This window comes from Camelus dromedarius, chromosome 17 (assembly GCF_036321535.1).
Source record: "Camelus dromedarius isolate mCamDro1 chromosome 17, mCamDro1.pat, whole genome shotgun sequence".
Classification (NCBI taxonomy): Eukaryota; Metazoa; Chordata; class Mammalia; order Artiodactyla; family Camelidae; genus Camelus; species Camelus dromedarius.
Genome location: NC_087452.1, coordinates 14,072,223 through 14,092,731, shown reverse-complemented (window position 1 = coordinate 14,092,731; position 20,509 = coordinate 14,072,223). Strand labels below are relative to the sequence as shown.

Sequence of the window (20,509 nt, the reverse complement as noted above, 5' to 3'; positions counted from 1 at the left end):
ACACTGCAGCCAGGTAAAACATAGATGTATCATAAATTTTGGCAAAATCCTAGTTAAAGATAATATATACATATAAAATTATTTGTAAGGAGAATATCATTTATATTTACTATATATAAACACATATTTGCATATATAAATAGTATCATATATGTTCACACAGATTTTATATATATATTAAAATGACATCATACCAATGTAAATCACTAATATGTGAGTCACTATGAATGTAAAGTGTACAGTACGACAAAAAAAGGAGCTAAACTCATTGTTCAAAAGGAGGAGACTCTGAAAAAATAATTTAAATTTAAAATTCTGGCTACTAGAAAAGCAAACTTTTATAAACTAAAAGGTACTTCCATAAATTAAAAGGTAAACTTAACCTTATGTAATATAAATATGATATATAGCTTTTAAAATACTCAGGGAAAATTCAGGGTAAAAAAAAATGTTCATAGAGGGGGAAAAAAGAAAAAAAACAGAGAATCAAAAGGAAGAGCAAGGAAGTATGAAAGGCAGAACACACAGAATATAATGGCAGGAATAAAACCAACCATTGCCATTATCAAAAACAGAAAGCAATAGAATAAACCATGCATTAAATGACACCTCATCAATTTATAAATGGTTTGTGGCAATGGCGGGGGGGGAAGACTGCTACCATTATAAGAACACATGCAATCTAATTTTAGAATTATTGAGGTGTAAAGAACTAAAAGAAACTGCAGAACCAAGGTAACGCTGATATTCACTGTATATGAAATACGCACCAAAAAATAAAGGAAGAGAGACTAGAGAGAAGAAACAAAACGTACAAAATAGGAAGACAAACACTAAATGCAATCTCTGGTCCCAATTCTAAATTCCCTGCTGAAAGCATGTGATTTTCTCAGGTTGGGACATGGATTCACCCTGCTCCAATTAATACAAACTTGGCTCCCAGAGCCAGGCCTCCATGAGGGTTGTGCTGAAGGTCATCCTGAGCCAGGCAATGGAGGTCAAAGGTATGTCACATTCTTTTCTTTCTCACACTCTTTGTGCCTTAATATTTTCAGATTTGTTAGATGTAATACTCTAATCTTCATGCTCTTCCTGAGCAAAGGTCATGCCTGACAATTCGTTCGTATTCTTTTCAGTTCCAACACAGAACAAAGCACAGAGTAACTAATGAATAAACACATCCTTAACTATATTCTTCCTCCTCCCCTCAACAGAATCCTTACAAAATAGTAAAACAGAAAACATGCACACACACATACACCCACCCGCACATACATACACACATTTTAAGCTCTGATTTGCACAGTCGTTAGAGTTCCAAAAAATCATACTGAATTGTTTTCTCAACTTACTTAATAAAATCTATGTCTAGTTTCTGAAATCCAAAATGACTATAAAATCAGTAATATATTTTTAAATCTTGGACTGGCTAGATGTGTGAACATAACACTTACAGGCAAACTGGAGTTTAGCTTCTCTGCTGACAATTGTTCCAAGTGAATTTGTTGCAAAACATTGATAACTTCCTGTATCCCAATTTCTGTTGGGGTTAATGACCACAAGATTTCCTCCGTTTAACTTGTAACGATACTCCATACTCAGGTTAATATCGCTTCCATTCAGCTGCCATCTGTAAAACAAATATCCAGGATTTTTCCCCTTTTCAGTATATTAAAAAATTTTTATCCATTTTAAACATCAGCTCTCTTATCAATGAAAGGCAACGAATATATCACTGAATTGTTACATAACTGAAGATCAAATATGCCCAAGTTTTTTTTAACAGAAACAAAAGGTTAAATTATACTAGAAAGCAGAACAGAAGAGCATCTAAAAGTTAAAGATTTTCTGAAGAGGTGAGAATAATTCAGTTTGTTCACTAGGGGAAAAATTAGGCTAGGTCTGTATAGGCGAAGTAGAAAATTGAGGTAATTATCTCATGCACTTCAGGCCAATCTCATATTGCCGATCAAGGTGAGAAAAACCTCATTTCTTTGATTTATCCAGACTGACTGAGCACATTTAATAAATTAATTGGCAAAGTGCTCAACTATCCATTTCAATTTGTCTGGGTAAATACCTGTCCCAGAGGCTCTCTCCACTCTTCCAAGCCATCACAGTGTTATTTCCTAAATGGTACACTGTGGTAAAAGACCCTAAATGCCACCTAGGGGGTCTGAAACAGTAAAGACACTAACCCCAGAGCCATATTTATCACTGGGAAGCCAAAAGAAAAAGAAGAAAAAAAAAAAAGAAAGCTGGTTTTTAAATGGAAAAATCAGAATTTTTTAAATAGAAAGTACACCTGACATCAAAGTAGGTATCGCCTTTAAAAACTTATTAAATATCCCAAAATATCAAGAACACATCCACTGTATAAATCAAGCCAGCTACCTCCCAGAAGATTTGGTTTTTATATTAAAATTACACAGCTATCAGTTCTATAAACTTTAGGGTATTGTGACTTCTCTTTATAGTAAGTTTGAGAAAATGAGTAATAAAATGCCCATTTTATAGATGAGGATGTCAACTCTTCCCAAACTATTAATTGCTGGATCAGAAACAGTATCCATTTGAATTCTAGTCCAGAGATCTTTCATCCTGTCATGGGCCATATAAAAATTGTTGTATTCATATGTCAAATATTTAACCTGGAAATGGTATACACTGTGAAAGCATACAAAGAGAGGAAATGTGAGTATTATCACAAATGAAAGTGCGTAAAGTTAAATGAAATACTATACAGCTGTGAAAATGTATGAATTTTGTAAACATGGAAAAATCTTGCCAATAATGATAAAAACATTTTTAAATGCAGTTTGATACCATGTATAAAAGTTTAAAACACATAAAGCAGTATTAGGAATGTATTAAACATCTTTTAAAATGTATGAAAATAAAAAACCTCAAGTTTAAGAGACTTTAAAGCTCGCATGGAGAGGAAAGAGGGATACATTTTGGGGCAAACATTGGGAAATTTAGCTTTCTTGGTTTTATTAAAGTGAGTAGTGGGTATATGGATGTTCGTCATTATACTTGATTATATGTTTACTTCATTTTCTATATTTGAAATAATGAATAACATAATTGTAATGACAGAGGCCACAGAAAACGAATAAATTTAGAAGTCCAGTTCCTATTGCTTAAAGTAATATTTTATCATTTGCTCATTTTCAAAATCAAGACTTTATTGAGTTTTTTCCATCTTCCCACACAAGTCTCCCAGGTCTAAAGCAACATTTCTTCTGAAAAACCAAAATAAAATTAAGAGGAAAAACTGGAGGCCTCATGTCTTTTCTTTTGAACTTAAAAGAGCAAAATTACAAAGAAATAGAAAAGGCTGTAACTGTTTTCTCACTTGGGGCAGATTTCAGCTATTGGTTTGATTTTGCTTTGTTTGTAGAGTAACCTTTTTTTGATCCTTCTCAGGGCAAGTGCATATTTGCATGTGCAGTTGAGGTCACTTTCTTCTGTTCAGACTTTAATCTTGCCCTTGGAGTTTGTTAAGTCAAAACATGAATACTTATTAAGACTCCTTCATCTTATTCCTGCTAAAATCCTAGAACTACAGAAGTTCACAAAAGGCAATGAAATCAAGGACAACTGTCCATCAACATCCTGTTTGAATACTCTGCACTCCTGATACACGAGGTGGTCTGCAGACCAAGATCATCCTCCTCATCATCTGAGAGTTCGCTGGGAATGCAGAATCCTGGGCTCTAGCCAAGATCTACTGAACCAGAATCAGCATCTTAAAATAGATCTGCAAGTGCTTAATATGCACATTTAAATTTGAGAAGAACTGGTCTATATACTATCCCCAAGAAGCAACCATAGAGGCACAGCAGATAAGAATTCCTTGCTCTTGATTTAGCATATTTTATATTCAACAATTAGAATTAGAAAAGTCAACCTACTTTCCTTCCTTCCTTCCTCCCTTCCTCTCTTCCTGCCTTCCTTGTGGGGAAAAAAAAATTTATTAAGTCCCTAAATGTCAAGCAATTTTCTAGGTTCTAAGGATATGGAGAAAAAGGTTCCTGCCTTCATGGACCTTACTTTTTTGTGGAGACATTTTTACTGTTTCCTAGGTCTTGTCTCTGCATCCTTGTCTAGTCTCCGGGTCCTAGCCGATCCTACCATGTAACAGCAGAATGAACAGAAATGAGATTCAGAACCAAGTGCTCCTTGGTGAGTGGGTTGGACTCATCTCTCACCAGCAGTGTGACCAGGGGCCAACTGTTTAACTCCTTTAGACCTAAGTTTTTAACATGCAAAATAAAAAGAATGCCATCTTTCCCACTGGGCTTTTCTATCAAGTTATTCAGACACTGTATGGAAAGCTTGCAGCTTGCAGCTTATGGCAGCCATCAAACAAATGGGTGAGCGCCACTGTTAGTGTGGGAAGAGACTCCATAAAGGCTGCAGACCTGTCTGCTTTGTTTTCCTTCCATCCTCTTCAAGTAGATGTTGGTTATACGTAACCTATTTGACTCAGTGCTTTTGGTCATCTCTCATGTGGAACGGACTGTGTCTTCCACAAATGGTCTGTCTGCATTTGTACCTGCCTGAGAAGTCAGTGGAACATGGGACGAGACACATGCTGGGCTTTATCTTCAAAGGATGAATCTGACAGTAATTCACAAGTGGGTGGATTGAATTTTTAAGCTGCAAAGGGTTTGTCAGTTACTAAGTGACTTAATGCTTGCCTGGGGGGAAAACACCTCTAAATGCAAAGGAGGAAAGATGCTGTGACTTTCACGTTCTTTTTGAATAGAAGACTCTCATGACAAAGGGTCCTTGTGGCTTTGTTACCTACAAAGAACAGTTCATATGGGAAGAAAAGATTTCAGTTCTGGAATCTGGAATGTTTATGGCCTGACAAGGCATGACTGATGGTTTCATTTGAAAATTCTGTTTTTGTATTTAACTGATGAATAATACAGGTACAATGGCTATCTGGAAAATTGTAAAGATAAATAAAAATATGGAGAAGCACTTCTTCTTGCCTATTTAATAGTTGGAGATATTTAAGAGACCATAAAGTATGTGGGAAAATCCCTTATTTCAGTAAGCATCTAAGATCTAAAAGCTTTCATCTCAAAGTTCTGACTGAAGACTCAAAAGTGGAAAAGATTTCTATCATGCATAAATGTTTCTTATTTCTTTTAGCTCAGTCTTTGTCATACAGACACAATCTCGAGATTATTTCACTATGCGAAGAAGCAAAAATTATTCTCTTTTACACTTGTCTGCTACACCAAAAGTATGAGAGCATTTGTTTTAGCAAACTCTTCAGAGCGAAGATACACTTGAGATACAGTGAAGAATGTTTTGTCAAAGCAATATAATTATTTCTCTCCTTCTTAACACTATTCATCATTAAATGGAACTCATCCCCAAGTGATATAAAATTTCTTAATATCTTACTAAATATTGATTGTTCTCCCTTTTGCTGAAAATACGTGAATTCAGAAGAGTTGTCTTGGTTTATACTCAGCAATGTGTAAGCAATGTCTGGGCCTAAGCATCCAAACGTGATTTTACCCTGAGAAAAGTGTGTAGTTAAGCTCCTAATGCAAAATATTCATGTTTGGGCCTGATTTCTAAATATTTACAATATTTTCTTCAGTGTAAGAAATATTCAGGGAAACTGAAGGCACATACACATACTCCTTCCAGTAAATTTACAAATTAGACTAATTTCCTTTGCAGTAACTTGTAATCCCACAATTCAGAGTTCATGAACAGACTGCATAGTAGTATGACTGTGACATGAAAATGGCACATTCAGGTCATAAATTCAGGAAGCTTTTAGAAGTAGACACTGCCTTTTAGTTTTGCACATTTACAATCCTTTGTAAAAGTTACAGATGTCTACTCTTATGAAGAAATTCTGAAATTTTTGAGGAACTCTCATGTCTCAGGATGAAATCTTTTTGCAATATGGAAATTATTGAAAACTTCATAAAAGTAACATTTGCATTCCCAAATTCCATTCCAAAAAGGCTTAATGCAGTGATCTGGAGCAAAAGACGACAGCCCTGTGGCTCTTGGGGCTACATACACCAGCATTTCAATCATATAACATTTACATTGCACTCTAGAAACAGACTAAGCTTGTAGCTTTAGGTTAGTGGTAAATGTCGCAAGATTAAGCACCTCTGCATAATCACCATCTTCTAACACTCTTGAATGATCTTGTAAGTTCAGTGTCAGCTTTCAGTGTTCAAACGTTCATTCTACATGAATTAGGATTTGCTTTCAGAATCCCCAAGTGAGAAACGGTTCATTATTCACATTTTACAAGTCACATTCTCCAGCAATGAGCTCTCATCCTCTCTAACTGCTTGGTGTGGAGGCTATATGTGAATTGGTTTGTAGGCCAATAACTAGAGGATGGGGTGTAGGAAGCAGTCCTGGGCTGCTCAGCCTGCTGGGTGACCCGAGGCAGCAGTCTGATCAATCCACTTCTAAACCTCCTTTACACCTTCTACAGAACAGGACACTGGTTTGAACCTCACTGGAGAGAGGCTAGGCAGGTAAAGTGACTGAGAAAAACAAGGCCAACCCCACCACAACAGAATGGTGAAGTCTATGGCAATTTTCCGCTAAAGAATTTGAATACAGTTTCTTTAAAATATTGTGCAGGCCCTCAGGTTAACAGTTTTTGAATCTTGAACAGAAAATATAAGGTGTCTGACATGAGAGATATTTCAACTGGTAGTTATTACTTCTAAATGATGAAAACTATCATTGTTTTCAATAATTAAGAGTATATGCATCACTGCCTTCCAATACAAAGAACAAACTCTGTATATGATTGTGTGTGTGTGTCTCTGGGTAAACACAAATTTATATAATAATGAGTTAAATCCATTTTAAAAGCCTATATCCTCAGTGTTGAAAGGTGCTTTTTAAAACATAAAAAGCATTGGATGATGACTGTTTCAATCACTGTTGAATTCCCACCATCAGCTATAATACAGGATGCATGGTAGGTACTCATAGAAGTTTCCTGAATAATTTTACTTTAGCCTCTAATCTAGCTATTATTAACCTCCATATAGTCATCCCTAACCCTAACCCCAACTCTCCATGTTATTAACAAGCGTCTCAAAGATGGGGAATAAATGCATAGATATTTTCATTTACCATACCAGCTATAATTTATCGACCATATTAGCTATTACTGGATATGATGATCTCTCATGCAAAACGGCACTACAATGGAATGAGAATAATGAAGATAAACATAGATATATCGTGTTGTCAGTATAATTAAGGCACCCAGTTCTAAACTGGTCTTCCACTAGAATTCTTTAACAAGGTTAGGGAGTGTCACCTTTTGAAGTTGAAACTAACAAAACTGAGTGACAATAAATTGAGTGACATCAGGTTGTCTCAAAATAATCCCAGGATGTAATTCACTTCATGGTTGATTGTACAAAGTTATTTTCCTTCAAGATAGCTAAAATCTGGTCAGGAAAATGGAAATATAAACAATATTCTGAAGAAAAACAAATGTCATGTGTTAGACTTTGATACAAAACCAAGCAAAAAGAACAAAATAATTTACTAAAATCTTAAGGGGGATGGGCCAGGGTTTGGAAAATATGCTCATACTAAATATTTGTTAAATCAATAGGCAATACTTTACTTGGGGTCTGACAGGAAAATTAGGAATTTAATCACAGAAGCAATTTGTGGTTTTAGATGCAGCTTTCAAGTTAATAAGCAAATACATTTGTGTTCAAATGCAATGTTTGTTAATATGTTTACTGAAGTGATGAGAATAATTGCAGCCCTTGAAAGAATGAATGTCTGAATTTGCATATTCAATACTTTATCCAAAAATAACTAGTTAGGCTTCAGCAATAATTGCTGAAGATACAAATGAGTTAAATTGTGATGCTATGTTTTTAGAAATCAAGTTTTTTTAATGTGTTTTATTACACAGATTCCCATTTTTCACTCACTGATGAATTTTAAGCATATATATTAAAAAAAAAAAAGCAACAGAGAATAGAGCTACACTGGCATTAAAAACAACTGTTCAGTTTACATTGTTATAGCCTAGTCCAGATTGATCTGTGATTGTCTCAAAATCATTCTGAGGAGCATCATAGAAGACGGCTACTATTTCTGCCTTCCCTGCACCCATTTTAGCTTTTTCTGGTACCGTCTTTCTCATCCTCCTTTGAACAGGGCACCCCTCCCAGGACCCAGGCCTGGCCACTGAGAACAGTCCATGTCTCAGGGCTTAGTGATTGGTTAAGAGCACAACTGTGACCCAATTTATTTATCTTGTGTCTGATCAGTATGTGTTCTCCTTCCTCCTTACCCCACTGCAAAAATATTAGAAGGACAACAACAACCAAAAGATGTTCATTTTTTTTAAACTGCCATCTTTAATATCTCAACTCTAACCTCCACATTTCACCTGGGTTTTGATTGCTGGCAGTATTCGCTATGTTTTCATTTCATGTTTTTCTGACACCATTTGGAGCTTTTGATGACATGAATAGGAAAGATGCCCTCTTTCTCCAGGTAATATTCTGGGGAGGATATAAGTGGACCTGGCATTCTAAGCAGTCATCTTTGTCACCTCAAGGGCAATCTGTCTTGAAATAAGAGCCAAAAAAGGGGACTCAATCCAAACTCAATAATATCTTATAGAATAAACTCTGGATCACTTCTGATCCCAAGATCCTTCATGACACTCCTGACTCCCGAATCATGATCTAATACCAGATTTCCTCTGTTTGATTTTCCCCTCTGTTAACTTCAGTCCATTTTTTTTTCATGTCACCAATTCAGCTTTCACTAAGCATTTCGCTTTTTGCTAAGCATTTTGAATGTATCCTTTATGGGACTTACATCTAACCAGGGCAGTCACGCTTCACTGTGAGAAGCATTCAGGAAGGCATGGGTGCAATGAGCAGTAAGTACATGGTTGGAGGACGGAACCAGCACTGAGAATACAAAGAAGCCTCTGGGAGAGACAGCAGTGCAGCCAAGTCTAAAATGCCCTGTAAGAGATGTTGTCTGCCTCTACTTGCCTCAGGCACTATAGAGATTCTTTCTTTTTTATAGTTTGCAATGATTCCAACTATGTAAACATTTCATTGCTCTCAATGGCTGACTGTGGGAGTGGGGACCACAGCTCATCAGCTAGAAAAGTCAGGGTGTTAAAAGGAGTTGAATTTGAGGATAAACAGAGAGAATTGGGCCTAGTAATGTAGCATAATGGACTATATTTCCTTAGGGCCAAGAGAATTTTGCTCCTTGAATAAATGGTGAGCAGAAATTGGTCCATTATTTTTTCCTCTTTCTTATACTGAATGAATTTAGTGAACTTTGAGTAAATTAAACATGTAGGATGTAACTCCATGATAGGAAAGCATACTTAAAAGGGAGAATAGTCACCAGGAGAGAGCTGCATTTTGCAAAGATACGTAGTCCTTAAAATGTGTATATCCAAGATGCCAGACACTGAACTTTATTAAAATTGTTTACTTGTTATATAAAGCTGGGAGAGAATGATGTTCTGCTTGCTTCCTTGTAATGAGAAAAACAAAAAAACAGAAAAACAGAAGAGCATTTATAGAAAAGAGCATTATAGAAAAGAGTTGTGGATCCAAGGGTCAGAGTAGAGCAGTGCTGTCCAAGAGAATTTCCTGCAAGCACAGAACTGTTCATCTGTGCTGTCCAATGTGGTAGCTGCCAGCTACATGCGGCTATGAGCACTTGAAATGAGGCCGCTTTGACGGCGGAAGTGAAGTTTTAATTGAACTCATTTAAACGTACATGGTCACATTTGGCTATTGGCTACCATACTGGACAAGCACAAGTAAATCTGGAGCCAGACGAAACGTTGAAAACCCAAAGCCCACATGGGCCACATGCACCTTTAAGATTTATCTCCTTTAGCCTACATTATGTTTAAAAAAAAACAAAAAACAAAAACAGAGTCAACCCGAGAAATAGAGAGATTCCAAAAAGAAAATTTCTCAGCTTTAAACATCTCTTGAAAAGGTTTTGTAATATGAGACCAGGAGTCCTGGCTGGTGACAACTGGCCAGTGCTGAGATGCAGTCGTGATCACTGGATGTACCTACAGCTGCATGTGGGACAGTTTTCAGGAATTATTGAATGTGCCCACATATTTGTAAGGGCCACCTTTTTCAGTTTTGTTATTTGCCCAGTGCCCACTGGTATTTGCATATTATGCCCCAGGCTAGTCCAAACATGTGGTCTCTTGTAAGGCTGAACAGCAGCAGTAGAAGCGACCAGGGAACCTCCGATTTGGGGATCTTTCATCTTAGCAAATGCTGGGTATTTCTAACCCTACGAAAAGTCAGAGGAAATCCTTCCCATTTAAAAAAAGTTATTAATACTTCCTCAGGGTAACCTCTTTTAGCATTGTCAGCAATTACGATGAGACCGAATATTAATTAACCTTTAAATACAGGCTTTGGGGCTCAGGCAGGGACATGCAAAAGAAAGAATAAAATTCTCAGTTAAATCCTAAGACGTGTTATTTCTCTTGAGAATTTCTGAACTTTTGGATTTCTAATATGGCCAATTAAGAGTTCTTTTTACCCAGTGGGATAATAACAAAGACAAGATCTCTCATCAGACGAGTTTGCCTCAGTCTACAAGACAGGCCCCGGGCTTTCAAAGAACATACTTTTACAAGACTCTTCAACTTTAATCTGTATCTTGAGAAATATGTTTGGGTTGCTTTTAACTTACAGATTCACATGGACTGTTAATTTTTCTCCTTGTTGTCGTTTTCTTTTCTTTCTTTCTTTCTTTCACTTGCTTAACTATTTATCTGTCCACTTACGTTTAAAAATACTGATAAAAACCTATTCTTCCTCAGACTTAATTTTTTTAATTATGTTATTTTTTATGTCAGCAATGTAACTACATACTTACACTATTTGTAATTTTTAAGTGAGAGCAAGACAAATAAGAATAAACAAGCATAGTTTCTTCTAGAACATTTAAAGAATAATATGGAATATTACCTGGTTGACTATTAAAGTCAAAAGCTATGGGAAAAAAATCAGGCCATAGATGAAGATGTTGTCTAAGTAGGTAGTTATGGTCACAACTCACATGAGTCTATACCCTCACTTACTCCATCACCATCATCCATCACTTACACAGATAACACGGACAATGGGGAGTTGTTTCTTATTATAGGAAAGCCTAATATTTTCACAATGAAAAGAGGTTCCCTCGTGCTTTTACAAGGTCTCAATTTCCAGTCACTATAAAGTGACATTTTACGCTAGTTAGGAGTCTCAACTTTAGAAAATCTTTGGAGCTATAGTGAAAGCATCTGCTCTGTTTGGCTACAAACCAAATACTTTGAAACAATACCTAGCGTGTTAAATTTTTTCATTTATCAGAACTAAAAGGAGTAAATCAACTTAATTCACACAACTCTCAGTCTCAGGTACAGATTTTTGTAAAAATTGCAACATATACTATGTCAGGACACAAAATAAAACATAGGAACTACTCTACAAATTGCAGAACTTTATCAAAATGTTATACAGGTTATCAGTATGTTTAAACACATATTTTGTGTTTATAAAATGGTATTGTGTAAATATCTGGTATTATTTTAAATGTATTACTCTAGTATTAAAATAAGTGCCTGATATATAAAGAAATAATTACAACAAAAAGCTATTTCTGGATTTCTAAGCTCAAGACTTCTTGCTGTTTGATTAAACCTCACAAACGTAATTAATCTATTCATTTAGACACACACTCCTGTATGACTGTATCTTGTATCTTGATAGTTTTTCAGCTAAACACATTTATCACCAAATTATTCACAAGATAAATGCCAGGAAATAAATTTACTGACAGCAACAACAAAAAAAGCAGCCCACCCATGAGTCATTCACATGGATTCTTTATAATATTTACAGTAATAGGTAAAAGGACGATTTTCCATTTCAGGGAGAAACAAACAGATGCACTAAGAAAGTGTGAGAAAGTCCTACAAAAATGCTGGGAAAATAAATGTTTACAAAATAATATCTTAAGTTTATCTGTTCCTCTTTCCCCAAAAGGAGAAAATATTTCCAAATGTTGTATGTGCTAATATCTGATTAATTTGAACAGGCTCATAAAACGTAGGTTTTAGTTTTTTTTTTTTTTAATCATGTTATAGTTCTCTTATTTCTATGGGGTGAGGAAGAGGCAGAGAGAAAACTTCCTATCACCTGTGCCAATTCTGACCAGTAACCTGGAATCATTACATTTATTTTGCTGAAAACACACAGCAGGTGTTCAATAAATATGTTGTTGAACAATGTTGAAAGAGATAGACCTTGATGACTTCTAGATGCAAAAATACAAAGGTCTACCTTCTTACCTAACACTGACTCAATTTAACTGACTGTTGGCCTGTTGGCTTCTATTATCTGCACGGGTTAAGAGAACAACAGAAGTTCAGTAAGATCTACATCGCTACATCAAAAAATTTAGAATGTCATTAATAACAGGCTAAAGTCGGCTTGTTCTGCGAGTTATAGAGAAGGTTTTGCCAAGCGAACTAATATTGTAAACAGAGTTTTCGAGACAAATGCTCACAGTACTCAATAGAGCATGTTGCCTTCAAGGTACTTCAAGTACTTTCTCATCACCATTTATATGAAAGCAGCATGTGCTATTTATAAATAATTCATCTCTTCATTTAAGTGGGTCTCCTAAGCACCCCTAAGAGTAAAAAAAATTGTTAATCTTGTATTATTTAATAAAGTAAATATCCATCCTATCCAAATAATCCACCATCCTCCTCCAAATGCTAATTTTTTTTTAAGGTGATGGAAGTCGAGGTATTTTTTTTTCTTTCTTCCTTATACCTCTCTGTGTTGTTTGAAGGTTTTCAGTGAACAAGTATTATTTATATAACCTGAAAATTACATACCTTTACGTGAAAAAAATCTAATACATTTATTTCCTCTTCAAGAATAATTAAAATGACTTTAGTAAGAATGTATTTTATTCTTCTATATTTAATGAACCTTCTAACATGTACCCAGTAAAATAAAAAAGGAAGGACAGATGCTGAAGTATCTTTTTCTAAAACTATGATTGCTACATACCTTTACAACAAATGTAATTTCATCCCCACAATGGATATGTTCTCAATGAATGCATGTAAATCCAAGTTTATACATTAAGTTCTACCACAAAACAATGAAAAAACATTGCTTAAGAGACTCTACTATGTTTTTCATTAATCAATAAACCTTCCTGTAAAGTGAATAATCAAACATACACAATATGGATCCAAATGTGTACAGATTAGCTCTGTTGAATATAGCAGACAACTTTAGCTTCATGTATTATTCCTTACTGATGGTATAAATACACTGAAGCAAAAAAAAAAATTCACAATTGCCACATCATTTTTTCTTAATTTGGATTTTCAAACTTTCCACTGTACCTGTAATGAGGTGAAGGGTTGCCTCGTGCTTCACAATTTAAAGTTATTTTTTTATCCTCTGAATCAACAGGAAAAATGCTGTTGCTGGGCTCTTTGATAAACACTGGGCCTTGTAAGAGCAGCTCACCTATATGGGTGGGAGACATCCAAAAAATAACCATCATAAGTGAAAGGTACTGCATAAGCTGTACTCTAGAATTGAAGAATAAAAGCAAGCAACTAGTGTCTGCTCTTTAAAAAAAAAAAAAAAAAAAAAAAGGAAAGAAAAAGCAGCATTGCTTCTTCCCTTGTCCACAAAGATGCTCTGTAGATCCTGCTTTGTTTATGAGCATCAATTAAGCTGTCCTTAACAGCCTAGTAACACTTCTCAGAGAATGAAAATTACTATCAAAACCACTGCCATATTAATAAGATTACTTAAAAGAACAAATAAGGCTGTACTAATTACATTTTATAACATAAGCTCTACCAAAATTATCACTGGTGAATTATCTACTCCAGGAAGTCCTTCTGTCCTAAGTCTCTTTACAAAACCAAAGCTGTAAAATCAGTGGAAACCCTGAGTACTGTCTTTCTCATGAAATCTGCCATGTCTACAAATCTGAAGGCTGACAATGTTATTTTGTCTTTTGACCCCAAAACGCTCAATAGTTGGTGGGATTTCTATTTTATTACTAGCAAATTGAAGAGAAGGATACAGCACTGAATAAATGTCTTTTAGAAAGTGTTTGTAATTTGGTTAAGAGAACTTGAACGTTCTGAGAATTTCCACATATGCACACAAAAAACTAAAAACTGTGTCTTTGTACTATGAATGTAAAAAGGAATGAGATAATGCCATCACCAACTGCTTAAGCTACTGCAATTGTATAATCATTGCCAGAGCATTTCGGAAAACAAACATATTCACAGGGGGAAAAAAAAACACCTCTTTACTCTCCCATCTTGAAATGCTGAGTAAAACTTCATGAATAACCAGACTAAGACACAAAGAGGAACCACGGACAGATGACAAAGAAAATGACATGGAAAAGCACCCCAAAAGCCCAGAAACTAACCTGCTACTGAAGTAGTAATAACATTATAACATTAATAAAAAATATTTCCCATAGTAATAGGGCAGACACAATACTGAGAATAATCATTGAAATGATGAGAAATGCAACAGCTAAAGCCACCATGTGAATCCTATGTGCCCACATCTGTTCTCTAATCTTCACTGCCCTGAGAGGTAAGTACCATAACTATTCCCAATGTGCAGAAGTGAAGTGTTGAGTCTAAGAGCTGTGAGGTGACGTGAACAAGTTCACAGAGCATTTTAGAATGCTGTCCATTCTGAAATGGATACGCTGTAGATGATTTGGCTCTAGGGGCCAGACACCCTACGACCTTTTGCCCAATGAACTTGGCCTTGCCACTGGATCTGGCCTTTGACAGGTAATCTGTGTCCAGCCTGACAGGTAATTTGTTTACTGTGAGGACTGCCACCCTGGGTCTGATGGTGGGACTGTCAACACCTGATCAGCTTGGATGGGGGCTGTCCACACCAGAACGACCAACCACCTGACTGACAGTGGGAGACCTGGGTCACATGGTACGAGCTGACTTGGAAACTGAGCTCAGCCACGTGTGCACTCAGTCCACCATGACTGATAATAAAGCATCAAGAAAACTCTGGATGCTGAGGCGTGATGAGCTTTCGGGTTGGCGACACTACTCATGTATCATCACATGTCAACACCAGAAGGGAAGTACATCCAAAGAACAATAAAAGCTTAGCATTTAGGACTCTTCCAGATTCTGCCCTATGCTTCTCTTCCTTTGGATGATTTTAATATGGCTCTTTTCCCTGTAATAAGCCATAATCATGAGTATAACAGCTTCCAGTGACTACTGTCAGTCCTTCCAGTGAATTGTCAAACCCAGAACTTGCAGTTCGTGTTAGAAATGAGGGCAGTCTGGGAATGTGCACTCAAACTTCAATGTTTGGCTAACTCTGGGCACTTTCCACTAACACATCACCACTCAATTAACCCTTATACTGCCGATCATGATTTAAGAAAGCAGCGTGATATCCTCCATCATCCCTGGTTTTTATTTACCTACAAGGGGAAAATGTCACAAGGAAAAAAATCTCACTTTTCCTTTGCTAAAAAGGACAACCTCTGGGAGAAAGGGATTTTGAAATAGCTACTAATCAAACAGCCTCTAATCAAAAAGAACCAATTTTGTCATTTTCTTGAATTTTTTCCCTTCAAATAGTTTACTGCATAAAAATAAATACAAAAACAGCAGTGTTTCATTAATCAAATTTATTGTCTTAGAAATTTGAATATACTTCTAATGTCTGTTTGTAAACACTGGCTAAGAGGGTGGATATTTCATAGCATTCTTCCTAGTGCTATGGCTTCTGATTTATTTTGAGTGACTTAAACACATTTCACTCATTTATGAGATGGTATAGCATCACTGTCCTGACAAACTGATGTATGTAGCGCTTGAAAGCAATAATATAATAACATAATGGTATATGTTTGAAAATAACAGGTAAGTTGGAGAAGGAAACAACAGAAGAAAATTAGGTCTAGATTAGAAGAGAATGATTTCAATAAAAAAGACTCAGAGAGGTGTTTTGAAAACTTTCTTACAAGTGACCACCATGAAAAGTCAAATATCCATCATCATCTAAGAAAAGTCAAATCCCAAATGCTGTTCTAACTCTTCTCTAGAGACCACTATTAATTTCAGATGCCGGTATTAAAAAGCTAGAAGCACATTTTTCTGAGACCCTTTTGAGTGATGATAATAGCTAATTTGCTAACATTTATGTACCAGGCACTATAGTTAGCCATTTACAAGCCTTTCTTCCCTTATTCCCAAGCTGCCTCTGACCCAGCCCCTACCTTCTGAGGTCCAGCTGCACCACTGTCCTTGACTCTCAGACATGCTGAGTTTTGGGCTGACTTCTTTGATATTCTTGTGCTCTTGTTTCCTTTTGTCATTCAGAACTCAGCATAAATGCCACCTTCTCAGCTTAAATGTGACTTCCCCTCCCACCATCTAAAATCATTACCCCTCACTTTCACAAGTCACAGATATATCAAAGCACATCTCACTGTAACTTGCTATCAATAAACATTATACATGTTTATATATATGTTTGTTATTTATTTCTACCTAATTCATTGCTGCATCCTCAACTCCTGGAACAAGGCAGATATTCAATATCTGTCTGCTGAATGGATGATTAAGATGAATGAAAAAATTCTCACAATAATTCAATATAAAGGCAGATACTACTCTACAGCTGGTGATTGATAAAGGTATGATTTTAATTTCAGAGCTTATATTATTACCTTGTAGTTGTCTGGCCTCCCCAGAAGAAATGAGACCCAGAGAAGTTAAATAACCAATCATACTAAAACCGTTTTTTGGTGAGAGACCAAAAACTTTTAGGATCAGACCCTGTTGCTCATATTCTTGGTTTGTTTCCCTTTCCATTAAACCACGCTGTTCTAAATATGATCAAAGGTGAAAATTAACCATCAGCTTGTTTTTTTCAACTTCAGTATTTCCTGATGACACTGGAGTTAACAGCCTGTGAGACATATACCCACCATTTCTGAAATTTAAGGCTCCTAAAGGCTTTTCAGAACATCAGCAGCCATACGACTCTTAAAATATAAGTACGAATTAATAATCAAACATGACAGGTTGATCCATGCTTCCTCCTCAGAAAAAGGGACAAAGGCCACTCAATCTTGTTTCCCTGGAATGAAACAGGTGATGAGAGATTCTAGGGTATAAAATTCTAGTCTCCTGCTAGCAATATAAGCTTAAAAGGAAAAAAATTCTGAAGTCTTCACTAATCTAAAGGAAATTATCCAACAGTTTCTTCAAAACACATTTTGATCCTCCAAAGGACAAAACCTTTACTATTCACAAAGATATTCATAACTAGTGAAAAAGCAGCTTGGCAGAAAACAGAAGGGGATACCCTTAACTAAATGGATTCAATGTAACATTTAGATTGATGCTAAACTTTACTTTTTGTGACAGGGGTATTTTTTTGATATGCTGGCCTGGCTCCTGAGCTCAATTTTAAGTTTACAACCTAAAATAAAGGGCATATAACATTTCCGAACAGGATTAATAAGTCCAAAAGTCCAATCCTGAGGTGATTTTCCCCCTCCAAACACCCAGAGGCTACTAGGAGTAACTGCCTTGGAATGTAAGTACAAGCTTTATGAGCTCCTAAGGTAATGTCACTAAAAGATCAAACTGTGGCCAATCAATTCTAATGGTCGTACTCTATACAATTTTTATGAAGAATGACAAAGAGAAACAGACAAAGGATTACAGGCAGTTGTGTTACTTTTACTAAAATAAATGAAATTCCTAAAAGACAACATTATCTCTGAAATTCCTACAGTAAAGGAAAGCATATCCCATTTTCCCTTGCTGATTTACATCCTATCTACAAGACACAAAACAGGAGCAGATTTTAAAACGAAGAATGTAAATCCCAAAAGACAGCTAAGGTGGGCAGCACCATTTCAGGCAGAACTGAAGAGAAGGTGAAATCTAGAAAGATACTCAACGTTCTCTTAATGTATTTAATTAAGAGATATCCAATCCAAACAGAATGATCTCTATCTCAGGGCCAGAGAATGTAAAATAGCATGTCGCTGATGAGGTGAGATCTGTATTCTAGGCTGTATTACTCCACAGGAAAGACAATTTAAGATGGAAACATTTTGAAGCAGTGGGACGTCATCTTTTTTTTTTTTTTTTCTTTTTTGGCATTGACGGTGTACAGCTAGAAAATGCTAAAAGAGACAAGGAACAGCTAAAATAAAATTCCATTTATATTCCTCCAAAGTCAGGAGAGGCTGAAGAATTCAATCTTAAGATAATTCATTTCTTTAACAGATATTTGAATGCCAGACACATGCAGCATGTGAAAAATAAGCCCTGGCAGACACTGCTGGTTGTCTGCCCAACAGTTCTTCTGATTGTTCGCCTTGCCTTCAGAACTTGCCTCTCACCAGAGGTACTGAAAGCACCAGATGTACTACCCTTCGAGAACTCTTTGTTAAAGGGTTTTTACTGGGCAATAGTGTAGACAGGGGAGCCTGAGTTATGAGACCAACCACACCCAAAGACAAGTGTTTTAGTTTGCTAGCTCTGCCATAATAGAGTACCACAAACTGGGCTGTTTAAGCAACAGAACCTAACTTGTCTCACAGTTTGGGAGCTAGAATTCTCAAAACAAGGTGTGGGCATGGCTGATTTCTCCTGAGGGCTCTGAGGTAAGGATCTATTCCAGGCTTGTCTCCCTAACTTGTAAATGGCTGTCTTCTCCCTATGTCTCTTCACCTCATCCACCTTATACGTGCGTCTTTATGTCCAAGTTTCCCCTTTTAATGAGGACACCGCCCTAATGACCTCATCTGAACTAATTACATCTGCAATGACCCTATGTCCAAACAAGGTCACAATCTGAGGTCCTGGGGACTGGGACACTGAAACACAAATATCGAGGAGATACAATTCAACTCATTACAAGAAGCATGGGAAAATCTGCTAGGAGCTTCTGGGAAAGAGCCTCTACCTGGATTTTAGGGGGAAAATGAAGGAAATGTTGATCTTGCTTCTCTTCCTTTATGATATGGAAATTGTCATGTGAAGAAGGAAGGAATGCTGGGACATACTGGGGTCATCTAGACACCATGAGATGGAATAAATATACAGGTATACATACACACACATATATACACACACACATGTCACAGAAAAGCAAGCCCAGAGCCCTCACATCTTTGAGTTCTTAAATCAACATGAACTACATTAACTCTAAACATCGTATGTTAGAAAAATACCCTCTAATACATTGTTGTTACCTGCAGCTGAATCTACTGTAACCTACATGCTAAAAAAGGGAAAAGACAATATAGCATACTTTAGATGAGCAAAAAATAAAATGCTTACCAGGAATAACTAATTTATCCATTTCCCGCATTTGGAAATCTTATCAAGCCATGAGGTTAAAAGAAAAAGTGTTGGAGTGTGACAAACACCTCTGTCAAAGCATGACAAAGGCCCATAAAAAGTGATAAAAATTCTTTAAATTGCTAAATTGATAGTCCACTACATGATTTGCTCCATCTTTACTTCATACTTTGTCCATAAATAGAAATAGAGTAACTTCATAGAAAGAAATATTCAATAGCTAGGGAATTAGACCAGAAAGGGTCTCTTTAAGTTTTCCTTGGAGTGGCCGAGCTCTTTCAAAGCATGATAATTTTTTTTTTAACCAAGAATTCTATTTTTCCTCTCATTGTAACCTGCTTAAAAAAAGCACAAGAATGCTCACACCCATACACACGTTATGTACACAACATTCGTGTCTATGGTTGTATCTCTGGATTTTAGCACTTTGGTAAACCGATTACAGATTTTGATAAAAGTTATCATTTACTTAACTGGATTGATTAATATTTAACTTGTACTATAGCTGAGTAAAATAAGAAAACTTGGGAGTAATTCTGAGGGTGCCTAATATATCGTCTTGGTGTGTTTAATCCAACAGCTGTACTTCTTATTTGTGAAATATTCTTTACAATTGAATGTGTTTAACCAATTTACATATTGCAGGAAATAATGTACTGGAGGGAAAACAAGCTGAGAGGAGATGGGATGAAGTTTTGTAGATTAAAACATTTTCATAATACCTTGTCAATTTCTTTATTTAAACCCATGTTATTGTCTTTTTATGAAGGTGAGTTCTATCTAGTGCTTTTGAACCTGCCTGACATCTTTCCATACCATAATTCCCAGCCCGTAACGTTACCTTTCTTGCTAGATGGTTTAATAGCAACTCCACATGATTAAAAAAATATTACAATGCTATTGTTAGATGCAGTGTGCAGTGCTACAATACAATCCAACCCATGACATTTATTTGAAAAGAAAAAACACCTAACATCCTCACTTTCCATTCTACCAACTTTCACTGAACATCTTTGAAGG

The 20,509-nt window shown here is 36.1% G+C and overlaps 1 protein-coding gene across 1 annotated transcript in view; it reads right to left on the bottom strand.

Annotated features, from left to right (window-relative positions):
- Positions 1–20,509, bottom strand: part of CNTN3 (contactin 3) — a 224,662-nt gene that overhangs the window by 186,636 nt on the left and 17,517 nt on the right. The window contains exons 2-3 of the mRNA XM_064496308.1: positions 13,478–13,604; positions 1,455–1,630 (exon numbers count right to left, since the gene is read on the bottom strand). Coding sequence (XP_064352378.1) covers positions 1,455–1,630; positions 13,478–13,604 — 303 coding nt within the window. The remainder of the gene's footprint in view (positions 1–1,454; positions 1,631–13,477; positions 13,605–20,509) is intronic.